General features: G+C 36.8%; 1 protein-coding gene across 39 annotated transcripts in view; it reads left to right on the top strand.

The window, feature by feature from the left end:
- Window positions 1–24,914, top strand: part of ADGRL2 (adhesion G protein-coupled receptor L2) — a 373,380-nt gene that overhangs the window by 240,933 nt on the left and 107,533 nt on the right. For all 39 annotated transcript variants that reach the window (XM_085512217.1, XM_085512226.1, XM_085512232.1 and 36 more), the window contains one exon: window positions 10,123–10,295. In XM_085512217.1, coding sequence (XP_085368343.1) covers window positions 10,223–10,295 — 73 coding nt within the window. In that variant the 5' untranslated portion in view covers window positions 10,123–10,222. The remainder of the gene's footprint in view (window positions 1–10,122; window positions 10,296–24,914) is intronic.

The raw sequence follows: 24,914 nt of genomic DNA, 5'->3' as shown, positions 1-24,914 counted from the left end.
TTGTGTGTGCATAAGCTGCTATTTAGATTGTAAAAATGCCATTGAAAACTGTTAAAAAGTTCTAACTGTAATTGGCAGAGAGGTATTAGCTGTTCTAAAAGAAGTATATGTGTACGGTTGGCCCTTGTGCTGTAACCTCTTTATCATTTATCTTCTTGTATTAATGTCACTGAATTATTAATTCATGAGCAGGGTTGGATAGGGTGAAGGCACTATTTAAATGTGTGGCACATGTATCCTTATCGCTGTAGACATGAAAAGAGTCATTTTGTGTTATCTATAAAATGGAAAGGACATTTAAAATTTCATTTACAGTAATCCACTTCACTTCCCAGTAAAACACCTAGATTATTGCTACTATAACACAATGTTCATATTCAAATTTTGTAATCTTTCCACTCTGTTCACTTATAAATATTGTTGATAGACAAATGTAGACTTTTTTTTTTCCTTTTGGTTACACTTAGAGTTCATGAACTGGAGCAGAACATACAAAGAACAAGATTTTATTTAAAAAAAAAAAAAAAAAAGAATCTTTTCTATTAAAAAACTATAGATAAAAGCCATAAAGCATTTTTAATCAGGAAAAGCTAAACAAGCTATCATTCAAAACGATAAACTAATCTAATTAAAGGAAAAAAAAAAAAAAAATCCGAAGTAGAGATATCTGTCATGTCAAGCTGACAAGACCTGCATTATTTACAAGAAACTGTAAACGTGTGACATAGTTCTTAGTCTGCTAGATAAAACCACGTAACGTTAGAGGGTGTATGTTCATTTGATGCTTGGACTTTACTGGTAACGTGTGGAATAGGAAATATAAATACATATTTTAAATATTTATATTATACATATATACGAATACAAAAAAATTATTAAACACATAATGTTTTATTTCGTGCCACTGAATAGTTTTCCATTTCCATTCATTCTTTTACAAAATTATTTGAGTGAAAGTGACTGAGTGATCCTGTATCCTCAAACACTCGCTGTGGCTGTTACATTGGTGCTGGAGATGACCTACATTCCATTTTGTTTAATGATGAGAATATATCACTTCACAGTTCCCTTTTCACAGTGCATGGCATGGACCTCTGCTATTTCCAAAATACATTTTTCTTTTCCTTCACAGGGAGGAAGAAATGCTATGTAAGATGCTAGGGAGGTGTGCCAGTTATAAAGAGCGGTAATGCAAGCATTAAGAACGTTTCTGTTGAATTATCGTTTAGAGATCTTGTTGCTCGTAAACTCTCCAATTTTAATCATTTTAGTTTTTCAACTTAGCCTTTTTACAAAGAGAATTTAAAAGTGGACTGAAATAGCCTTGTACTTTCCTATTATAGTTCAAATAAATAAAAATGCTCCTGGTTTACCTCAATTCAGTGATTGGTAGTCATCCATCTGTCTTGCTCAGTGAAGGATAGTCATCTAAATGCTCAATGCTCATTAAATTGTACAATAAAATACTTCTAACTATAGTTGTGCCATTAAGTACCTTTGTAGAGCCAGTAGCAGAGATGAGCTCTTAATTTATTTGCAGAATCAAGGACTTAGACACTGAACACTCAATGATTACCCACACCCATCGCGTGTGTTTCTTGCAGTCTCAGTGATATGTGAGCAATAGTTGGGCAGAGCATATGTGTATTTGTGCATAGATGCAAGGAAGCTGTCCACGCAGCAGTGGCATATTTGGCTTTTGAGTCACTATTTTATTTCTTGATTTAGCTGTATATGTGTGTTTGAAAAGTTAATTATGAGTGAAGAAAAAGAGAGAGATTTGGTTATTTTCATTTCACGGGCTTTGAGATTTAAGCTTCTTAATTTTAAGTGCTACTGGTATAAAAACAAAAACAAAAACAAAAAAAACAACAACAACAAAAAAACCTACAAAACTACTATGACTTCTGCCAGTGTTTGCTTTATGTGTATGTAAGTCTTCTAAAGGGTTATGTAAGCTCAGAGACATTTCTACCTGTAAATCATGCTTACCCAGAGAATTTTGCATGTGTTTAGAAAGAAGTTGAATTTTTGAATTTTCTTTCAAAGATGACATAGCTGAGCCATCTGCAATTTCTTTCCCTCTTCTGTTGTCAACATTTCAGATTCTGATAATGCTATGGTTCATGATAGTGATTTGGAGATAATTGCACGCAGCACTTCGCAGATTTCTTTACCACCTTTTAATGACTAAATGGTTTGTCGCATACATAAGGCATTATGAAGTGTTTATTGTTGGCTTCTTTTGGCTTCTACTAAACTGTAGACTTACAGAGCTTTTGACTGTCAGGCTGCTGATTTGAAAATAAATAAATAAATAAAAAGGCAAACAACCAAAGCTGATTAACATATCACACAAAACACAAACAAAGCTAGTGATATATTAAGAAGGGGTTATTTGAAAGAAGAACAATGCTCAAGTACAGCATGCTTCAAAACTTAATTATAAGTATGTATCATTGAAATAGTCTTTCAGCAAATGCGCTTTTGTGATGCTATAGTACAGGCTAATACTTGAGGAAATGATGAAAGAAAAAGTATTTGAAAGTACCTTTCTCCTTCTGTCTGTATTTAGCCAGAGGCTTTTCACATTTATTTGCAAACTCGTCTGATATATTTTATCCTGGATTACCTCATTGCTCCCAAGAAATCCTTTTTGGTAATACTGATAACCTAATATGTGACAGATTTTGGTCATTATTATTTCATTTAGTGGTCATACATATAGACCAAGAGGGAATCTGAATATTGATTCACTGAATGGCAAGTAACAGTGATTTATGAGTCACGGATTTGGTGCAGCGAGCCAAACACAGCGGAGATTACATCTTACGTGCCACCATTGATTTTGTTTCAAATTTCGCTGCACAATGATTAGGCCAGGGTCTCACAGATGTTGACATTGGAACCACATTCCTCTGTAAGCATAAAATATACTGCAAATTACACCTACTGCACTGTGTACATATTTATCTACCACCTGCTTCTGATTTTGGAAAAATGATAAATATTTTTTACTTCTGGAAGAGTTGGTATTTTTGTGGTGACATCAAAAGATTTTGACAGAATTTTTAAAAATAATGAAAAGGGACATTGCTATCCACACAAACTTCTTTTCAAAACTTGAACAGTGTCATTTATATTGAATGTAGACTGCATGCACTGATCTTAAGTACAACTGATAGACAATAGGGTGATTTAAAATGGATGCTACTGCAGGGCCTTTATTAATAGTGATGATATTCTTTGGTGTATATGCAGAAATGCAGTTGTTTCAGGGGGCTGGTGCTCCCAAACAGATTTGCAGGTACATGCACATGACAAAAATCAGCTACGATGTTATGGAGCTGAACAACTCTTAGCTTGAGTTAAAATTCCGTGTTCTTGTCCACACATGGCCACAGCTTGATTGTGGAAATTAGTAGACCAAGTAGACCAAATGCTTGTTACTCATAGCGATCTGAGGATCTGATGAGTGTGTTCCACCTCCGTGTCAGTTGTGCAAAGTGTATCTGAGCCCAGTTCTCTGCTGGTGTCCAGCAATGGAAGTTCGGAAGGCAGATGAAGTCCCCTGCCACCACAGCACTTGACTGTGCTGGCCTGGCGCCTGTTTGGGTCTGTCAGACTGCTGCCCCAGCTTGTTTCCACATTGGTTTGCATTGTCACTCTGCTTCCACTTCAAACAAGCTCTCTGCTGTGAAAAATGCTGTGGGGAGGGGGGTAACGGAGGGGGAGGAAGAGATCAGCTAAGTGGCATAACAGCTTTAAGAAATACGGGCCTTTGCAAAGCCTTGTCAAGACTGTCAGCAAACAGTTTAGTGTCTTAGAAGACTGTGGTGTCATTGGTTGATATTAGCACAGTGATTTTTTTTCACGAGAAAGGAATGATATCTTTTAATATAAATAGATTATTTTGAAGATCTCTCTTTTGTGAGTAGTTTGAAAAGCCTTTGAATTTTCTTCAGCTGTTACGATTACTGCTTTTGGATTGTCATAGGGTTCTCTGTGTGTTTTTTATAGCTCTTCATTATTTTCCTGTTTATTTTTGATGTTCATAAAGTCTGCACTACGCAGGTTTGAAAATGAGAGCTATTTGTTTTACAGTTTAATGAAGAGAAGGGCAAACAGCCGCAGACTGTGCCTCTGGTGTCCAAAGCGATCAGCATATTTAACATGCTCAGCGTGACACTCAGATATTACAGCCGATAAGGGTTGTAATTGACTTACAGCATCTTTTTCCCTCCCCCGCTCTTTGGATACTGGGGATTTATCTTGGAGACCCCAGGAAGATCTCATGACACAGAGGGCAGCAGTGTTAAAAAGGTTTTACCTTAGCTGTTTGAGCTGACATGGTACTGCTCAATCAGACCACCTCAATTCAAATGAAATACAGGAAATTTGTAATGAGGATTGAGTGACACCCCTACCCCCCTTCTATTCAGGAGCATTTAGCAAAGGCAAAAAGAGAAATTGAGTCTTGGCAAAAGGAGAGTGCCTGGAGCCAAAAAAAGCCATTCTTATTAGTGCTAGCAAAGGTTTACTTTGCAGGCTTATTGAATGAAAACTCCCTAGAGTGTCCAGGCTTTATCCTGTGTTAACAAGACGGGGCAAAGCAGCCTTGTTCAGAATGGAGCTCAGGTAACGTGTCTGTAAAGCACAAGAGTGAGCCTAAGCTGGGCTGGATGAGAAAGAAAAATCTTCATCTCTTCCTTTTAAATCCTGTTTATTTTCTCTGTGAATGATTGAGGTAGACCACTGAGCTGTGGCGTACTGATGGACTGAACTATTGTGTTGCACAGTTAAAGTCGTGCCAGTGTAATGTTTAGTGTTGTGTCTTGCAAAGGTAGGTCTCATATTTTGAGTAATCTGCTGTTCTCATTTGTTGGGAATCCAGAATAGTGAGGGTGGGCATTTTTGTGTTCATTCTAAGTTTAGGATACACCTGTTTATTGCTCAGTATTTCAGGCTTTCCTCCAGCTTGCAGATGTCACTTCAGAGCACATGGCATCTGAATGCATAGAAATCACTGTTTTTGTTTTAAGATTGGATGACCTTGGGCAAGTCTTGTTCATTATTGTGCTGTTCCCTTCCTTGATACACGTTCCTTCCATACAGCTTGGACAGAGTTGTTTTCGGTTAAAAAAATTTAGTGTTCAAAATGTTAGTTGATGGGAACTGTTGAGTACAGAATGGAAGAGGCGGCCCTGGTGCATTTTTAGCATTGGGTTGCTTTTAATGGAAAATAAGGCTTTGCTAATTAATGGCAGTTTTAGCCTTTCCTTTCTTCTCTCAATATGTGACTTGTTTAATTGGATCTGATTTGGTATTGATTCTTTATCATAGCTGCCACAAGCACACTAACTAAAGCAGTATGGGGTCTTGCTTGACCTCAGTGTTTTGTTTTTCCAAGATTTCAAAGTTTTGAAAATGTTATGCAACCTGGTACTAATATAAAAGTTATTCAAAGGTTGACTTACGATAATAACTTTATTGAGAATTTGGGAATAACTAATTGAATATGTATGTATGTATGTTAAAAGCAACAAACTAGACTTAGCTCTTCTAGGTGCTTGTAATACTATGCATCTCAGACTCTAGTCTCATTCTAGTATTTTACTAGTGTAGCTTAGAAGCTTTTGCTAATCACACTGTGCTAATTGAATTCTCATGTTACAGACTACAAGAAGTTTAACTTTTTTTTTTAATTGGGAAGGCACATGGACACATGATTTCTCAGGATAAAGTGCAGTTTATTATAATGTATGAATATAAATTTACTCACATATGCCTCCTTTCCCCCCTCCTTTCCACAGCAGAGTATCTCAGATATATTATAGAATTACTTTGTTTCATAAACCGGGTTATGAAAGGCGGTGGGAGTGCTGCATATATGGCAAGGTAGGTCATACAGGATTTATAAAGAGCACTGCCTGTTCTGTGCTCAGCATGTATGAGCTGTATGGCTGTGGCTCCCATTCCTTACTTTGCTGTGCACTGCTGTCAGTAAAGCTAGTGTAATTCTTACTTGTGTAATGGAGATGTTAGAGCTTAACTAAGACTGCAAGCGCTTCACAGTTTCTAAGACCATTTGGAAAATTAAGCGCTACATTGTGAAATATATCACTGTTAGTCTGAAAGACTTTTAGCTAGAGGAAAACATACTTGCTTAGCTGGAGACATCTCTGCAGTCCTGTTTGGCTTAATTGCCTGAAAAGCTTGGAACTGGAGGGGAAAGGCAGCTCTTGAGCATACTGTGTCAGTTGTCCGGAAGCTCTTAAAAGACCCTTTTTTGGCTTTTGAAAATAAAACCTTGGGAAGGTTAAACAGAGTAGGGTTGGGAAGCAGTAGTCCTTTAGAGGTCTTTCTCTTCTAAGATGAAAGTATTTCAAGGAGTGTGCTTGGAGCAGCTTTCTCTTATCTCTGGGGTGCTCTTGAGAACAAGCTTGTGGGGAGGGAGCTGGCTGGCAGTGGCATGTATTCTGCAGCACTGTTTTGTCTGTAAGAAGTTTTAGAAGTATTGAGGAACAAGGAAGCAAGGCAAGGTGCTAAGATGTTGGGGAGTTGGAGCGCAGCTTATGGAAATGCCCGGTACCTTTGCAGTGTGCAGGTTTGAACATCAACTCTACCATTACTGATCTAACCTTCTTTAACAGCACATATGCAAAGGAACTTGACAAAGTGAGCCTCTCTGTTAGCAGCAGAGTCTTTTTTTGTTTTTCTGTGAGAGACCACAGCATGGCCCAGAGGTAGGGATTTAAGTTACAACTGAAATTTTCTGGGCAGCTTTTATTGCTCTCTGAAATTCAAGCAACCTTTTGCTCTAGGGAGTCTCTCTGTGCTCCACCCACAAGCCCGAGCAGTCAGTGATCCAGAGAAGAGGTTTATTAAGGTCTGAGGGGAAATAAGTTATTTGTGCAGGATAGCCGTTTGCCATTGTCTACTTCTTCTGTTTACAAAGAAGTAACTTAATATGGCTTTTCCTGGTCCTGCTTGTTTGGTTTGGGATTTGTTGTTGTTGTTAGGTTCCACTGACAGTCTCCGTGTCTCTGACAGATGCATAGTCAGGAAGACACGAGTGACGGCAGCGTCTGGAGTCAAAGTGGGCTTTGGCTCCAGCTCATGTCTGGGTACCTTTTTCAGGATTAGTCTTTGCTATGTTGATAAATAGCTGGTCCAGGATGGTAGCAGTGCACATTTGTTTGAAGGCACAAAGAGCTTCTGAAGTAGATAGGCTGCATTTAAAATTGTTCACTGTGAAGCTGTTAATTTTTATTAAGAAGAAGCAAAACTAAAATCTGTTGCCTCCATTTTAAAACATTGACGAATCTATTTTTGCTTTTTTAGGAAAACATGTCATTGGTTACAGGCAGGTTAGTTTATTTTGAATTCGTCTTGTAGCAGCGTACTGAGTTGGATTTTATGTCTGTATGCCACAGCAATCTAGAGAGAACAATATATTGCACAAAATACATACATTTGTCCTAAAAATAATTCGCAGTTACTCTTACTTGAATAATTTTTGCTGATTTTGATATGACAAAAGCATCAATATGCTTTAAGAAACATTTCTTAATTGAATAGTTAAAGTTACTCGGTTTACAAGGTCAGAAGAAACAAATAACAAAACAAAAAAGCAAGTCTTTGCCATGAACTTTGCAGCTGTTTCATAGGAAGGTGTTAGATGCCTCCGGTGCTGTGCTGATTTTTGTTTTTAACACGATGCTCCCATACTCCTCCCAGATACAAAAACTACAAGAAGCAATGAGATGAAGGATTCTGAAGCACATCCTCTTGAAGGTGAGGGAAGATATCTCAGAATCTGGAAATGTAGCTGTGTGTTGTGGAAATTATGCTAAAAACAGAGTATCAGGAAGTCAATATCTTCTGGACAGATAGGGAGAAATCAGGAGGCTGACAATTTCAGATATAACCCTTATTGTTCCTCATTTATTCTCTTGGATTATTCTGATTGCTTACTGAATTTATACTTCTTAGTCTGTAGCATCTGTTAAATAGTTCTGTGATTTTTTCTTAGAGTGTTACAAGTTAAAAAAGAATCCAAGTTGTTCCCAAGCTTTAGCCAAGCTATCTTCAGGCATTGTGGGTTTGCTTGTTTTTGTTGTAATTTCTGCTGAATGCAGCGCATCCTTTGCAGATTTTTAGTTGCTTATTTTTTCAGTTGCAAAATGCTCAGCCCAGTGTGAAAGGTTTAGAGATACAGTATGACTCTCTTCACAACTGCTTCTGGTTGTCCTGTAGCAGCTGGCATCTCATCCTCTGAGTTGAAGGTGCAGCTTTTACCTCCAGGCACACGGTACTGTGCCAAGGAGAACCTTCTGGCTGGCCTACCCCGATGCACCTGCTTGCTGTTGCATGCTATTTGTTCAGATTTGTATGGGTAAAAGCACCTGTGATTGAGAAGCACCTGCTTGTAGTTGGAAATTGGAAAAAGGTTTGTTTTTATGTGTAAATACACATAAATCAGTTGCCCTCAGATGTCAGTTCCCTTTCATTTCATTCCTGTATGTGAAATCGCAAGTGTGCTTGTACGCTGTAACGGCAATGCCTGCACTGGGCGGCACCGCTTCTCTTACGTAGGTGCCAAGCAAAAATGCCTACTTTGCTGTTCAATGATCTTCTCTTCTGTCGCCTTCATTTACAGCTGGAGAAATTGTTCCATAATGTTTGTTTTGTTGTTATTGTTGTTGTTAATTCCCATCTTTCTGTCCTTGGGGAAAAAAGTATCAGTCTTGTTGCTATCTGTGCGCTCAGGGAACAAACTTATCCTTGATTAATAGTAAGACTAATACAAAAGGAGTTACACTTCTGAAAACAATTGCATAGAATTTCTTTCCCTGGGATTGTATGCTTTTCATCCTTTCCAATTCTTTTTGGCAGAAGGGTAAATATATTTTTAAAGCCATAAACACATTCCAGTACTCATAAGACTCACAAGTGGCTCTTGGATCCTACCAGTTGCATTTTCACAGGCGCTGGCACAGTCATTGCTGTCTGTTTATAAACTAATGTTAACTTCAGATATTGCAGAAACGTGTCCACACATGGAAGAGCAGTCCTGTTACCAGTCTTGGAGAGACCAAGCCAGCGTGGCACCAGATGCAGCTCTTTGGAGCTATAATTGCAGCTATGTGCAGTCATTCTCCTGGGGTCATTCTGTGTATTTATAAACAGAACCATTCTCTCACTTAAAAATAATTTATACTTCTGTACTGATTTTATGCATATTCTTCCCACATTAACTACGGTAGTAGGAGCACAGCATTGCCTTGTTGGTGAGATGGGGACGAGGATGTGCACAGGTGCTCAGTAATAATTTTATTTTTCAAATGTGAATGATAGTTTTAAGAAATCTTTCTTTGGCACGTAGTTCACAGGAGCAGTTGGGTTCATACTTCACAGAGACAAGTCTTGTCAGAAGCTAATGACGGTAGAGCATTGCTCATTGTTCCCTGTTCTCTGTAGATGGTTATTGTGTAAGGATGCACTAGAATGTAGTGTCCCAACAATGCTTCCTAACTGAACTGCTTTTGTCAGCAGAGTTGCTGTTATTTGTTGGAGGATGTTGTGCATCGCAGCAGGGAGCACCGTAGGCGTGGCGGGCAGTCCTGCAGCGGTGCTGCTGCTGCACAGCTCTGCTGCTCCCTGTGTGCTGTGAATCTCTGGGCGTACGGAGTTGCCCTGCACTTAATTTTATTGCTTTTCTTTGAGGTAGGAAAGTGCTGGTTTTGTCAGATTTGGAAGATTGAGAAAAGCTTCACCCAGACATCTACAAATCCAATATCTTACATTAAGAGTAAAAAGTCTCTCTTTTTTTTTTTTGTTTTTTTTTTCCCATCATGCGTCTAAGTGCATGTACATCAATAACATTCCTACTTTCAGCTTTAGCATGTATCATTATTTGGCATTCTGTTTAATGATCACTGACCTTCAGAGACTAGAGCCCACAGAACTGCCAAATTATCTGCTACAGTACAGGTGTCATGCCAGTTTTTATTAACATTTCTGTCTTCATGTCAAGTAAAATTTGGTATTCCAAATTGTTGGTGTTTCAGCTATTGATGAGCTTTCTTTTATTATTTTTTTTTCCCAAATCTTCTCCAGATATGAAGATGAATAATGCAGACCTCTGGTTTCGATGATGCTGGGCTTTTATGACTGGATTCATTAAGGAATACAAAGAAAATTCTTACAGGGATCAATAATGGTGTCTTCTGGTTGCAGAATGCAAAGTTTTTGGTTCCTGCTCATTATCAGCTTCCTGCAGTGTACTGAAGGTAAGCTTTGGTTTATTTTATGCCTGTGTTTTCAAATGAGATGAATGGTCTGTACAGTTAATTTTGGTGAGGTGATTTAATGTTGTAGGATTTCAAACTAAGAGTGTATGTGCCAGTTTCTATGTTGAATTTATAAGATTCAAATTATTCTCTGTATTAAGAAAAAAACTTTTTTGTTTCTGTTTTGATGCAGTGTGGTATGCTGTAACTGTAAAGTTCAGGTTACTGAGGAGACAGTATTAATCCCTTTGGTTGGTAGACTCCTTATCTTTGAATTCATCTCTTAAATTTTCTGTTCTCACTGTGACATTTATGAACGTGCTATGTTAAACGTGATATAAAATAACTAAATTGTGCCAATGAAATACCTATTTTGCTTTTCTAATTTGCCTGGGTGGAAATAAAACAGCACTCACTTCATTAAGGTCAGAGCTATGCATGTTTAATTTCCGGAAATATTTCATACAGGAATTACATCTACTTAATTTTTTTTTCTTTTTTTTTTTTTTTGCTTTAAATAAATTAAAAAAGAAAAAACACACACAAAAAAAAATACTTCACTGCCATCAAATGTAGTGTTTAAAATAGCTGTTAAATTAAGGAGATGAGGAAGGGAAAACCTTTCTAAAGAAAACTTCATAAACTCCATTTTATTTAATTAGTCTGTCTTCCCAGCTGTTCTTATAGCCCTCCCACTTAGTAATAGCCAGAGCAGCATGAATGAATGATCAGGGAATACCTGTTTTTTGAAATTCTGATGATAAATATTTGTAAGGAACTTCAGGCTATTTCTGGTTATAATTATTTTATTTTACTAGATTGCAGGTGAAAATTCTGGTTTGGTAATAAAATAGTACTTCTGTGCCTTCTTACATTATTCAGTAATTGGTATATAAAATATAGGCTGCTTTGGTGCATCTGTGGTGTGATCTCACCATTTTTTAAAGCAGACACATACAGACTGTTAAAATTCATTGAATTTTAAGGCTGAATTTTTAGAGATCCTTCAGGAAAGCTGCTGAGCCTCCCCCTCTCTCTTCTCCCAAATCTATATAAACACAAAATATCTAGTCCCTAAAAATGGTAAAACTAAAGGTTAAGAATATAAATATTGTATAAGGTCTTTCACATTTACTGTGCAATTTCCTAGTATCTATTCCAGACTAAGACTTGGATCTTGACAGACAAGCATTGCTAAAATACATTGTTTGTATATATATTTATATGCTATTTTATAAAATAAGAATAAAATGAACATAGCCTGGAGTACGTGTTTAGAGCCTTCCTGAAGATTTCTGGAATGAAATCTAATTTCATTTAAGTCTCTTCCACAGTCAGTTTCTCCTACTTCCCCTTTTTTTTCTTAAACATTGCTAGGATACTATTAGAAAACTGCCTTCAAAAGGCACGCTGCAGTTCTTGCGTGGTTTTCTCGCTGATTGTGTCTCCTGATTTGGTAGCTGCTGTACTGCTTGCCCTCTTGATGCCTGCCAAGTCTGTGGTCTTGAGTAGAGTCTCACTTTCCGTATGAAAAGTCCCAGCTGGAAGGATTGCTACCTTTCAGCCTCTTTGGGAAGGTAGGGAAGATAAGTGTGAATTGAGAGAATTATTAGCTTCATGAAAGACTGGTTAGGTAGTAATATGTGATAATTTTAAACGTGCTTATGTAGCAAAAGTGGCTGTAATAGTGTGCAGAAATTAGAGGTACTTATTTATACTTTAAAATGCTAAGGTTTTATCTGTTATTGTACCAGATATAAGGCTTTAAAACAATTGCATTTTAGAAAGATTCACCAGACTACTTGCAGTTTAATACTGTGCAATAGTTGAAAACTCCTGAAAACACAAGGGAAAAGGAGATTAACAATTTACTTACTCTGGTTTAGCAACAGTAGCGAAAAACAGGCTGTAAGTAGCGTTTTATCAGCTGAGTTTGGAAAGCAAAAAGTCAACTGAGAACTTCTGCAGATTGATTTTTTTTTTTTTTTTTCCCATTTGCAGAAAGCTAATTTTCATTGTCATCTGTAATATTTCAAGTTCATTTTGTTCTGTCCCTGTTTTTTTCTCGCTTTCAGTAGCCAGTAGCAATCTTTTGATGCTTCAGTTGTGAATTTACTTTTTTAAAGTCTGTACAAGAGCTGCTTTTTCAGCTAAAAGAAACAGGAAAGGAAATTGGGAGCAGATAACAGAATCATACCAAATTAATTGTAAATTCTTAAAATAAATGAAATATTGTGGCTCTGTATACTGAAAATGAATATTAATATAGAGTTGGCTTCCAGCCACAGAAGCAAAATGAATACCGCATTATTACACTTTCTCACAAGATTACATTGCCTTCTGCTTCAGTAATAAGCGATGCCAAGTGTAACATGCTTTAGTAGCACTTCATGCCTGGAAGTACGAACATGAACAAAGGTTAAAATAAGAGCATCTAACTTTTGCTAGAAATAAGAAAATCTTTAACTCCCTCATTTGGAACTTAGTTTTTTCAATAGGAATCCTTTGTGTGTATGCAGGTTGTTGCAGTAGGTGTGGGAGATGAAACCTGGCTGAATTCCCTGCTGTTACATTTTAATGTTGCTGTAGAGAGAGGGGAAGAAAGGAAAAAGACTCTGGGTGTGGACCAGTGATTCATTTGTTCATATAATAAAATATTTTCTAATCAAGATAAAGATTTCATTACTCACACAGCACCTTAAATTTAACTCTCTGGGGAATTAGCAAGCACCTATGGTCACAGGAAGGCTATGGTTTTATCTTAGTGTCACCTATACAAACAAGAATCATGTTTTCAGTTAAAAAGCTTTGGGTTTTGCTTTGCTTTTTTTTAATTATTTTTTTTATTTTTTTCTTGGATAGAGTGGTCCAGGTGAGGTTGTTTTTGAAGCAGTCTGTCCCTTCAGGTGAAATGAACCTGGAACAGATGAGCACTGGCAGCTAGGAGGAGAACAGTACCAAGTTATTATATACTGCTGGTACATTGATCAACAACAGGTCAATATTCTTGTGTAGAGGTTTGGAAAACATTATTACCATCAGCAGCAAGCATTGCAGCCCTAAACAAGGAAAAGATCAGAAGCATGAAAAGGAGATTAAAAGCAGAAGTAATGACCTTGAATATTAACATTATTTCAGAATGTTTTTCTTTTTTCTAGCATATTCTGTTATAGGTTTTTCTTTAAAGTGATTTTTAAATTTTATTTATTTTATTTTATTTTATTACAAAAGGCAGATTGAGAGGGAAGGCTTTAAAAGTAGCTTAAATTAGAGGTAGATAGGTGGTTGGGTGAAATGTGGCCTCGTGTCCTGGCTGATTGCCCAGGGAGATGAGGCTGAGGCTGCACAAGGCTCTTTCTTTGGGAGGTCAGTGCTGTTCACAGCCACCCTTCTTAGCTGAGTCCTCTTCATTACTTCTCTGTTTCCTTACAATTGCAAGAAAGGAATTAACTTTTGACACCAACTCTGTCTTTATTTTTTTCTTCATTCCAATTAGGTGAAATCATGCAACACGTTAAAAATTATCTGAGAAAATACAGAAAGTCAGAGCGAGTGGGATCACACATGCCTTGTTTCCATAGCAAAACAGAGTATAAAGCTTATTATATATATTATCGGTTTCTCTTCAAGCAAGTTAAGACGGAGACACTAATATGCATATCAAAAAAGAGGTGTCAGAGCTAAATATTCTGATTAAAATTGTTTTTTTGTGCAATACTATTTAAATTATTTGAAGTTTTACTGGCTTATAAGTCCACCTTACCTACTAACTTTGGACATGTGTATATATACTTACTACTCTTCTGTTTAAGAGTTACAAGTATTTGGTAAACACTGAAATAATTTTTCCTTTCTTGCATTTTATTTTAATCAAGGTTTAATATAATTTCATTCATTTTATTATGAATTATTATGTGTGCTTTGTCCAAAGCAAGAAGCGTCATGCTTTCATTATCTGTTTCATTCTGTTTCCTTAAACTGCATTACTGTTGTTTAAAAAGAATCCAGGCTGTCTTTGCCTTTGAATGTACATTTTAATTCCCATTACTCTGAGAAAAATAATTTCTGTAAATACCATTTATGCCAGCCAAGGAGCTAAGTATTCAACTGGTAGCAGTTTTAAGTTTTATATCCAGTACTAATGCATTCACTAAAGAAAATACATATTAAATGCAGATATCATACAGTGGGCTACTATGAATTTACTTGGTGTTTTACTGCATTACTTCAGACCTTCAGCTTCCAACAAAACCACTCAGACTGTGCATATAAAATCACTCAGACTGTGCATGTTGTAGGTGTAGGACACAGGTACTCAACAAATGGTAGGAGCGCTTCTGTTTTCATATAAAGTGTAGTGTTTGGGTGTTACTCAGTATAAAAATTCCCAGTCTTGTACTCTGAGCTTGAGAAGAAATCAGCTTCTGTTAATTAGTGGATTTAAGTTCTGCGAGAAGTGAAACCCATTACAGAGTCATGCAAGAGCAAACAGGAGCACTGATTTGATTCCTGGCTGGGGAGCTGAGCATGATGAAGGCCATGGGACACGCAGTCAGTAGGCGGCTGCTTGGCGTAGTGGATTTGTGAACCAGTGTGGTAGAACAGTAAAATTATTGCCAGCCCTTTGATAGTTTATCTTAATACACAGATCAGTTCTGTCTTCATTTCTATAATATGTACTTAATGTTTTTTAGCAATTTTTTTTTTTTTTCTTGATTGGTTAATGTAGATTGCTTAGAAGAAAATATGTGTGAACAGAGCTGGGATATCATGCAGATTTCCACTGGAATATTCTGATGCATACCACTTACGACTCTTTCCTTTTCCTGAGGGAGGTGCAGGCACAACATATCCTCTAAAAAGGAAATTGATCCGAACAATGAGATGAGATTTCTTCTTAAGGAAAAATAACTGTTAAACTTTTCAAGTGCATTTTCAGATAACAGGAACTGACAGACTGCCTGGAAAAGCCAGAGATACTTTAATGTACTGGCAGTGAATATCCTTTCATATATTCCCTGAGCAGAGAGATCTGCAGGATCCTGTGCTATAACCTTATATTTTTCAAAACAGAGTAATACTGCCAATATTTAAAATGTAGAAAATCCTTGTAGAAAAATGTGTGAAGAACCTTTTTCAATATTGTGCTGTCTTTTCTATGAGGATTTTCTGGGAAATGTGAATGCAAGGGTCTTAGTAATTTTTTATTTTTCCCCCCTTAAATTTTGTTTGATTAATAATAGCCTTACTGTCCTTTTCTCTGTTAATTAAAAATGTTCTCCTTTGTGAAGGGGAGATTGTTTTATCATTTTAAGCTCAGTATTCAGAAGAAGAAAGGAACACTATACTGTTTAAAACTGTAGGAAAGCAGCACATTTCTGCTAGGGATGTATGTTATATTTTCAGAGCTCTCTAAGCTATTAAACCAGTTCACTATCTTTCATTGCCGTAACCAGGAGCTGTGGTAGGCAGGACCAGCAGTGCCACTGACCACTGCATTGAGAGGGAATTGGCTTAACTTCAGCTAACACAGTTGCCTAGGGGGATTTTCTTTCCTTTTCATGCAAAAATCTGGTTATATTTTTGGATCAGTTTATTAAGATAGCTTTCCAAGACGACAGTAGTGGAATTTGGATATACTTATAAAAACTTGTGGGCTTTGTAGTACTCTGTTACTAAATATGCAAGATACATTATTTATTTTTAAAGATATGCAAGATACATTATTATTTTTTTAAAGTCCTCTATTTTAATTATTTTTGTTTTGTGGCAAGTGGAAAGTATGCTTTTTGTTTTAGGAATTGGGTATTTTTTTGTATAGCTTTCATGACATTGCTTTTTTTTTATAATGTACTTCGAAATCATAATACAAAACGGAGGTGTAAATACTCAATGCGTCTCATATCAGTGAATTCCTCAATGTTTAATTTCTCATTAGATTTACAGTTCTTCTGATGGTGTTATCAAAAATTATCATAAAGAATAATTTTGGATTTAATATGCTTTGCCGAATTCTGCAAGCACGTAGATGGATTTTATACTAGCACATAGATCCACTGGTGTTTATGGTCTCTGAATAAATACTACAGAACAGTAATTCTTTTTACACTTCTTTTTTACTTAAAATGTAGGTGTTGTAATAGCAGCAAATTACTTAGAATTAGAGTATTGCAATAAGAAATTCATTTAGATTTTCATTTCCAATATAACTTTCATGCATGTGCCTTCTTCCATGCTTTGTTTTATTATGTATAGTCTGAGTATAAAATTAGAAGAAAGGAAGATAGGGAAATAAAGCAAGCATGTATATAGCAAAAATTCTTAAGTGATTTTGTGATGCTTTACATTTTCCATAGTACTATGAGCCTATGTTGGTAAGATCTTACTGCCGGTTTATTTCTAATCATTTCAAATTTTATAAGCTTTATCAAAGCTGAATCAGCTCCAGTTTTACTAACTTTTATACCTGACATTAGTTTATTCAAAGATGCTTTGTTTGGATTGACATTTAAAATGTTCTTCCTGATAGGTAGGAGCTGAAAGAATCCTTTTACTGGAAGGTGTCCCAAATTCCTGCCCTGCTAGAAAGAGTTCTGAACTACTCCAGTGACTTTCAAAACCCAATTGTGCTAAAGCTCTTTGTGTTTCTGTAATCTCCACCTCCTGGCTTTCTTCTGAAGTGTAAAGAAATAGAGCTGTATGAATGTTGCTCTGTTGGTGGATCTTTGCTTCCTTCAGTCATGGAAACAATTCATCCATGCCCCACCAACAGGCAACCTGTTGAAATATACTCAAGTATGTGTGGTCACATGGAAGACAGGACTAGATCAGGTAATTCAGAATACTTCTTTTTGTTTTCTTTATTTTATTCTACCATAATAATCATTGATGTTTTCTTGGTGTTTGAAGTGTGAGGGAGACTAGTTGGGAAGCCAAATGATTTTCTTTTTTTTTTTTTGTCCGTTGCCTGAGCAACACATACATGTGAGAAATCCAGAGGGACCCCATAACTTTCAGCTGTTGGTTACAGCACTGAGCGAGTTTTATGAGGGATCTTGACGATGGAAGGAGAGCTGCCTTCTTTTGTTCACCATTATCAGGGATTTTGATGTTTCTCTGAGGAGTTAGATAGTTCTATTCCATCCCACTAGAAGGTACAATTAATGTTTAATTTGAGTTCAGTAATCTATTAAGAAATATGATAGGAAGTTGACAGTGAAACCAGTTTATCCTATAAGCTGCATTTTAGTTGGAAAAGAAATGAGACATTTTCTTTTTAAGGTCTCGAGTGCTATTTCATATTACTTTTTTTTTAAAATCATCATCTTAGCTAGTTTGAGTCAGATTTGCCTGTTAACCACTGATCCTGTTTGACTATGCATGTAGATTAATCTTCTACAGTGTTTCACGTTACTGTCTCCCGTTTCTCCCCATTGAGCTGTCCCAGTTTTTTTTCTCAAGCAATTGCCTTTAGTATTGTCTTACTTTTTTTCTTTTTTTTTATTGTTACTTCAAGAATAAAGTCGCAGTTTATTGTGCACCACTACTAACATCCACCATTGTAATTCTCATTGCAAAATGTGATTTTGTGCCTCAGAACTTACCATACTTTTTAGTGGCTTCAAGATAAATATGCCTTTAGTAAACAGAGGAGGATAGCTTGCTGCTTACTCCGTTGCATCATTTAATTTACAGCAGATAAAGTTGGCATGAGTGAAGAGTGAAGCATGAAAAGTACTAGAGGGTAATTGAATGGTCTGTGATGTGGATTATTACCTGTATAGATGGATAGCGTCCACAAAGCATCACTTCATGTATTAATGTTCCAACTGAGGGGAAAAAAAATATCAGTGTAGTGTATCATACATAAAAGTTGTTCTAGGCCTTCAATTCAAATCCTGCTCAGTAATCAGTAACTTTAATTCTTCTGTGTCTTTATATGAGCATAAAGACATGTATCTTTAAATAAAGCATGCCATGGGAATACATCTTAAGAAAATTCAGAATACAGAAGTCTGGAAGTCATCCAGTATAAAATCTCTTGAAGGATTTGTAATAGGCAGTGTTTTGTTCTGCAGTGTAGACTAAGTGCTGGCTGAAGAACCATCAAGAAATGCATCTAACCCCAGTGTTTTTTTACCAGTTGCACTGCTATATAGCAATAGAACAATTGTTCTGTTAAATATAGAGTACAGCAATTAAATTGTTGTATAAAGTATTTTGAAATTCATACTATTAAATCAGCAGAGTTTTCAGTTCTGGCAGTGCCAGCTATACACAACCTCATCTCTTGGGTACGTTATTTTCTAGCTTCTGGGGCCATTTTACAGTATTTCTTTGTTTCCTTCTTTTTAGAAATGTTTTTTTTTGTTTTGTTTTGTTTTTGTTTTTTTGTTTTTTGTTTTTAATGAAGAGAATTTTCTGAATGGTTGCTATGAAATGTTTTTATTGCATTAATGCCATTTGTAACAGATTCAGTAATTTTTATAATTTTACTGAGAAAAGTCTTTGATCTAAGTGCAAATGATTGTGATCTGACCCAAATTTATTCTCTTCATATTTCCACTTGGAATAAGAGATCAAATCTTGACAACAACAGCATAAATGTACATTTAGAAGCATTCGGATATGTTAAGCAGCAATAAAACTATGTAACCATTTAAATGACAGCAGCTGACTATTTGAATTAACTTTGTGTTTGACTTAATTTGGGGTCCTAATTATTCTTAACTTACGTGAGTAGATTTCAATTATACAATACTGCAGGGATTTGTAGCTAAGGCAACTGGAGGAATCCTTTTACATAAAGTACTTTTGTTCAACTGATGAGGCAGGTTAAAATGGAGTGATAGAAAATTGAAACTCTTCTCTGATAAGGCCCAATGAATTGTTTTGGATGACATGATGGAAAAATAACATGAGCTCACTGAAGATTTTGAGAATTTTTGAGCAATGCTTGCATCTAGGCAATGTTTTATTATTTTCATGATATTAGTGAATGCTTAGAAAGCAAGTGATTATCACGAGTAGTAACAGGAGATACATCAGTAAAAAGTGATTTTGAATTTTTGTGGTGCCTTAGTTTTGTCTGCATGAGGTGACCATTTCTAGAAGGTTGTTATCTAACAATGTATCAAATTAGGTACATAGTTTGATCTTAAAGGTAGTGAAATACTTGAAAAGAAAAAAAAAAAAGTGCTTTTAAAAAGTGTCTGTGTGTCATCAGGTGATTTTTTTTTTCTTTCTGAATATTCACAAATTAAGTCATACCTTGTAAATTAAGTCTGCAGCCTAGGTAGGTGTCTCTGATGATGTCAGATGATGATGTCCCTAGACCTGGAATGCATAGGTTTGGTTTTCTCTGGGTTTTTCACAGATGTGTGCTTGGTTTTGTCAACCAGAGTATTATGGCACATGTTGACATTCATTGATGCTTACTGAACGTTTGTGAAGACCAAACAGTGGATGTAGCATAGTGAGGTGGTGGCAGTGCCATTTCAGAGGAGGTAACATCAGTGTGAAAGTCAGGCCAGGTTCCAGACAACCATTCAGATTTTTACAAGTCTGATATGCTGGCTCTTGTTCATTGCTAGCAAAAATGCATAGCTAATGGTGGTGACTATGTTAAAACATACTACTTTATAGCTGAAAATTTGCTCTATCAAATGGTGTTATTGTACTCTTTGTATCTGCTGTAATTTCTGCTGGAAATAAAAAGGAGGCATTACTTTCAGAGCAACCTACATACGTTTTTGTACAAACGATTGAAAAACGTTTTCACACAGTAACAGATCCATATGCAGATCTCTTGCCTCCCCCAGCAAATTCCAATTTTCTGTGGCAAATACGTATTTCTGCTCAGATATCTGATGTTAACATATTAACACTACACACTTTTAATTAGTACTGCTGACAAATTATTTAGGAAAGTCTCTGGAGCATGTGGAGATGTGCACAGCTTTTCCGTGTCAAGTGTTTGCTTTCCAAAGCGAAATTATTAAGATTTAATTACCAGAAGATGTTTGCAAAAGGCATTGTAGTGTACCTTTGCAAGACTTTGAAAGGCAAGGCTGTGGGTGCTTTGCATGCTGGGGCAGGAGAACATCTGTTCCTAAACAGCCACACAGGTGGGGCACAATCAGTCTTTTGGGCATGACCCAATGTGTGGGGCCAGCTGGCTTACGCTGTCTTTTACTGGTTGTGCTGGCTCTGACACATGTGTCCTGAGGTGGGCAGAAGGAGTGCAGGACTGGCAGAAGATACCTGGTCCTGATTTTAGAGCCACAATTCCCCTAGTATCCTCCTACCACATTGCCCTGTAATCAGAGTGGCAGAATCATATGTCATGGCAGACCTGTTACAGTGCTCTGCCCTTAGGTAGGTGAAACCTGATTGAGATCTGTGAGTCCACTGGTGCTTGGGAAACCACTGTGCCAGAGGAATAAATGTGTTATTTTCGGGAGAAAAAACGAGTCTAAAATGTGTCAGTCTTTGTTATAATTTAGTACTGATTTGACTGAGTTAACACAATTAATGTTACTTCATGGGTCTCTGTCATCTATGTCAGAGTATCTGGAGCATGAATCTCCTTGATTTAATTATGGGAGAGGATATTCCAACTTGTCTGCAAGTGTTTTAAGCAGCAAAGGCAAAGATTGGCTTTTGGTTTTATAAGGGTTCTATTAGGTGGATCTCAACAGAACTGTATCTGATTTCTACACCAAAGATGAAAACAATATCTTTCCAGAGGACTCATTTCTCATATTAGCTGGTCCATTCAAATCTTCTTTAGGGATTTTAAGATTGTTCACACTTTTACGGGAACTGTAAATTACTTAATTGTATGTTTGGTCTTTCTAGTTCAGGTTTGTTTTCATTCTCTGTTAGTGTAGAGGAAATGCTAAGTCACAGCTTGAAACAGTGATTAAGCACCTGGTGGGAAGGCAGGGCCAACCCAGAGGAGCTCAGGTGTATGCAGTGCCTGCCCCTGAGTGACTGGGAGGGATGGAGACAGGACCTTTCCAGACCTCATTTAAGGGTTTGCAGTAGCAGCAAGGGTATCTTGTGTACCTGAGACCTTCCAAGGGTAAGCAGCTTTATTATTATTTTATTACTATTATTTTTGGTGGGGGGGGAGGGGGTTGTATGGCTGTTGCACTTGGGATTATCTTCACTTGCTGCAACCTAGAATTTGCCACCCTGCTATTATTGCTGTGCTTTCCATTGCATTACAGGTAGTCAGTATGTGAAGCTACAGAGGAATGTACTAAAATAGTAAAAACACATACTGTAGCCTGCTTACAGGGGATGTTTCTTAATTATCCGCTGTCAGCGAGTCCTAGCAGATTTATCCTCACTCAATTAAATTGCTCAGTTAAAACTTAGGAGACAAAAAAAAAAAAAAAAAAAAAAAAAAATTATTGTAAGGTTTTTGAGTTCATTACTGTGATTGTAAAGCTTGTTCTCTTCTCTGTGATAATTTCCTCTAGACTTCTCACCTCATTTTCAGATCATTTAAAAAGTATGCTGAGCCAACACAGTGGCCTTGTAAACTTTGTCATCCTGTTTCTCACCATCAGCCTTTTCTGGTGTTCTGCCCCACTTCACAAACATCACAGTGCAGAGGAAATCATTTGGCTTCTCTGCATTGTCTTGCTTATCCTTAGATGGTTCTCTAACTCAGCAAACACATCGTTAATTTCACAGGTTTCCTACTTTTGTTATACTTAAGGAATGTTTCATTATGATATCATAGGAGACAGTTTTGGAAAAACACCTGTGAGTTTTAGATTTGTACAGAACTTTGGCAGGGAAAATATAACTCAGAGTCAGATATATGTTCATATTTTGCCATGGTTTAGTTAAGTTTATATAGCTATAAAATCAGAGTTGCAAATATTTTTCTTTAATTTTGAAGTATTATTAAAAATTTTGCTGCATCTAATTGCAGCAGATTTTCCTACTGAGCAGATTTTTCTTCTTGCTTAGCAAGTAGTGTGTTTATATGAGCAATACTTGAGTACATATACTCAGTTTATGGATGTTCAAAAGCTTATAATTTTCTCTTTAACATCAAACATAATTTTATTTTTATTTTTTAATGAAAAGATTTTATGGCTAGCACATGCCTCATGGGAAAAAGAGAAAGTTACAGATGGTCCAGAGGAGAAGGTCTGCTTCATACATTAAAAACTTAACGTCAGCATTTCAACATAGCATTTTCTTAGGGTATCTCTGTTATCACTGACACTTTCACATTGACAAGCATATGGGATGTAGTGCTGAATGTGTAAATTGAAATGATCACATCTAGCGTTTCCCTTTACCAGGTGCCAGCTTGCTGCTGCAGCTCTGCACTTAATGTTGAAGGAGGAGTGCTAGGAATAGTTTCATTTGCTAATTAACTCTTATCTCCAGTACATAGTCCTTGGGCAAACAGCTTACCCAGGTGTTTTTGAGAACACCTGTACGGGCAGTGCAAGATTGCAGGTGGTCCTGTGGTGACAGTGCAGTGTGCACAAGGTGTGAAAAATCTCTGTCCATCTGTGTATGGATTTCTTTTCAAGTCTTCAGTGAAAAACAGGAGACACATTTGAGGGAATTTTTCTCTTTATAACATTTGTCAGTAAAAAGCCGAGGACAGCTGTTCCCCAGACTTAAGAAAAATTGGTGTTTTTTTTAATGTTGATGGGCTTTTTGATAAAAAATGTTAATTGTTCTGCCTTGAGACTTTAGGAGAAGGGAATTATGTATGTAACAAAGAGTTTTGAACAGATCTGCAAGTTAAAATAAATAAAAAGTGGTGGTTTGAGGAAGTGGTAGAGGCTAAATTGCCTTTTGGTACTCCTTTTTCAGGATCCAGTTTAACAGGATTATATAATTTTACTAATGCCTCTTTGATCTGTCGTTTATACTAAAGGGCAGGCTTTCTGAAGCATTTGCCTCACATGTTCTTTTTCAGCAAGACTTAATCATTAGCAGATCTGATTATATTTTCTCATTCTTTAAGAATTTGTTTTAGTCTTAATATGACTGTGGTCTCAATATGGAATGGTAAAAGGAGACTTCTAATATAATGTTCAGCAATTCAGACTGCTAAATTACAATACCCTTTACCTGATATTTATTAAAGTGTGTCCAAAGAAACTTCAGAAATGTGTCACACAGTCTCCATTTTACTTTTCCTGTGAGCTGTTTATAGAACGGATACATTCCTTACTACGAGCAAGTGCAGCATTTGTTTCTTTATGATTTCTCCGTGTGTTTTTCCATATTTTCCCTAGAAGTTAGTTTTCATTTACAGCCCTTCTTCTACAGTCCAAAATTCATGAGTGTTTAAGTAATATGTGTGTGTATATATAGGTTTTAGAGTAGCTGCTCCTTCATGCATGCTTTATTTCTTGCTTCTGGCTTACAAGTTAATATTTCCTGGCTCTTGAGAATCTTTATATAACACCTTAACAGCAAGTTGAATCTGTGCAGCAGTGTGCCCTGGCAGCTAAAGGGCCAATTGTACCCTGGGGTGCACCAAGCCCAGCACTGCCTGTGGGAAGGGTTGTCCTGATGCTCTGCATGGTGTGACCTCACCTCCAGCACTGGGTAGAGGTTGGGATGCTATCTATTTTCAACCCCACTGCTATGGGCAGGGTTGCTAACCACTAGACCAGGCTGCCCAGAGCCACATCCAATGTGGCTTTGAATACCTCCAGGATTGGGGCATCCAAAACCTCACTGGGCAACCTGGTCATCTCTGTCACTGTTTTCAGAGTGAAAAGCTTTCTCCTAATATCTAACCTAATGATACAGTCTTTAAAGCAGAATAGTTAAAAAATAGGGAAATGCATGTTCGATCAATAATGACAATCTAGAAAAAATCCTAAGCAGGATTTTCTTAAATTTGCTTGAAAATGACTCCTGCAGTCTCTGGATAAACGCATGATGGGTACATGCTGCTATATGATTATTTTTGTTTAAAGATAAAGTAATCTCAGGTGTATTCAGAAACATTATTATCAATCCTAAAGTATATTTAAAGGTTTCCAGGTGATTTTCAAGGTTAACTCTTCAGTGTCTGTGAAAACAAATCCATATATCTGTCTGCCTTTACTTCATTTATTCTAATGCCTTATTTAGTTTGCGGTGTTCCAAGAGAAAACAAGAAGTTTGTGTTTCAACCATTTGGGGGGGAAAAAAAAAAAAAAAAAAGTCATTATCACTTTGAGTAGGAATAAAACTGTTCAAGCCAATAACTCTAGTTAGTATGTGTGGCAAGGCTAACAGTTGTAGGGGTGCTGAGTGTGCTAGGTGCCTAACATCCATTTTAATCTGGGAGAAATTAGGTGTTTTAAAATTTGCTTAGAAAAATAGCCCTTGATAAGAATTCTCACTTCCCTCTAAGTCAGTGGATTTCTTTTGCTGGTCCTGCTGCCCAATCTCAGAGAGGTTTTCAGAGATTCAGTTTGCTGTATGGGTAAAGCTTACTATGTGTGGCTAACTCAGCAGGTTTGCTCAGCTACACAGCTCACCCTGGGCCACTACCAACCCATTAGTTGGTATATTTGTTTTCCCTGTTTCTCTAATATCTTCGGCATAACTTGCTGGAGGAGAAAACACAATTTT

The sequence above is a fragment of the Coturnix japonica genome, chromosome 11 (genome assembly GCF_054131305.1).
Source record: "Coturnix japonica strain WE chromosome 11, WE-NBRP24, whole genome shotgun sequence".
NCBI lineage: Eukaryota > Metazoa > Chordata > Aves > Galliformes > Phasianidae > Coturnix > Coturnix japonica.
Note: the sequence above shows the minus strand (reverse complement) of the source record. Positions and strands in the feature narration are given on the sequence as shown.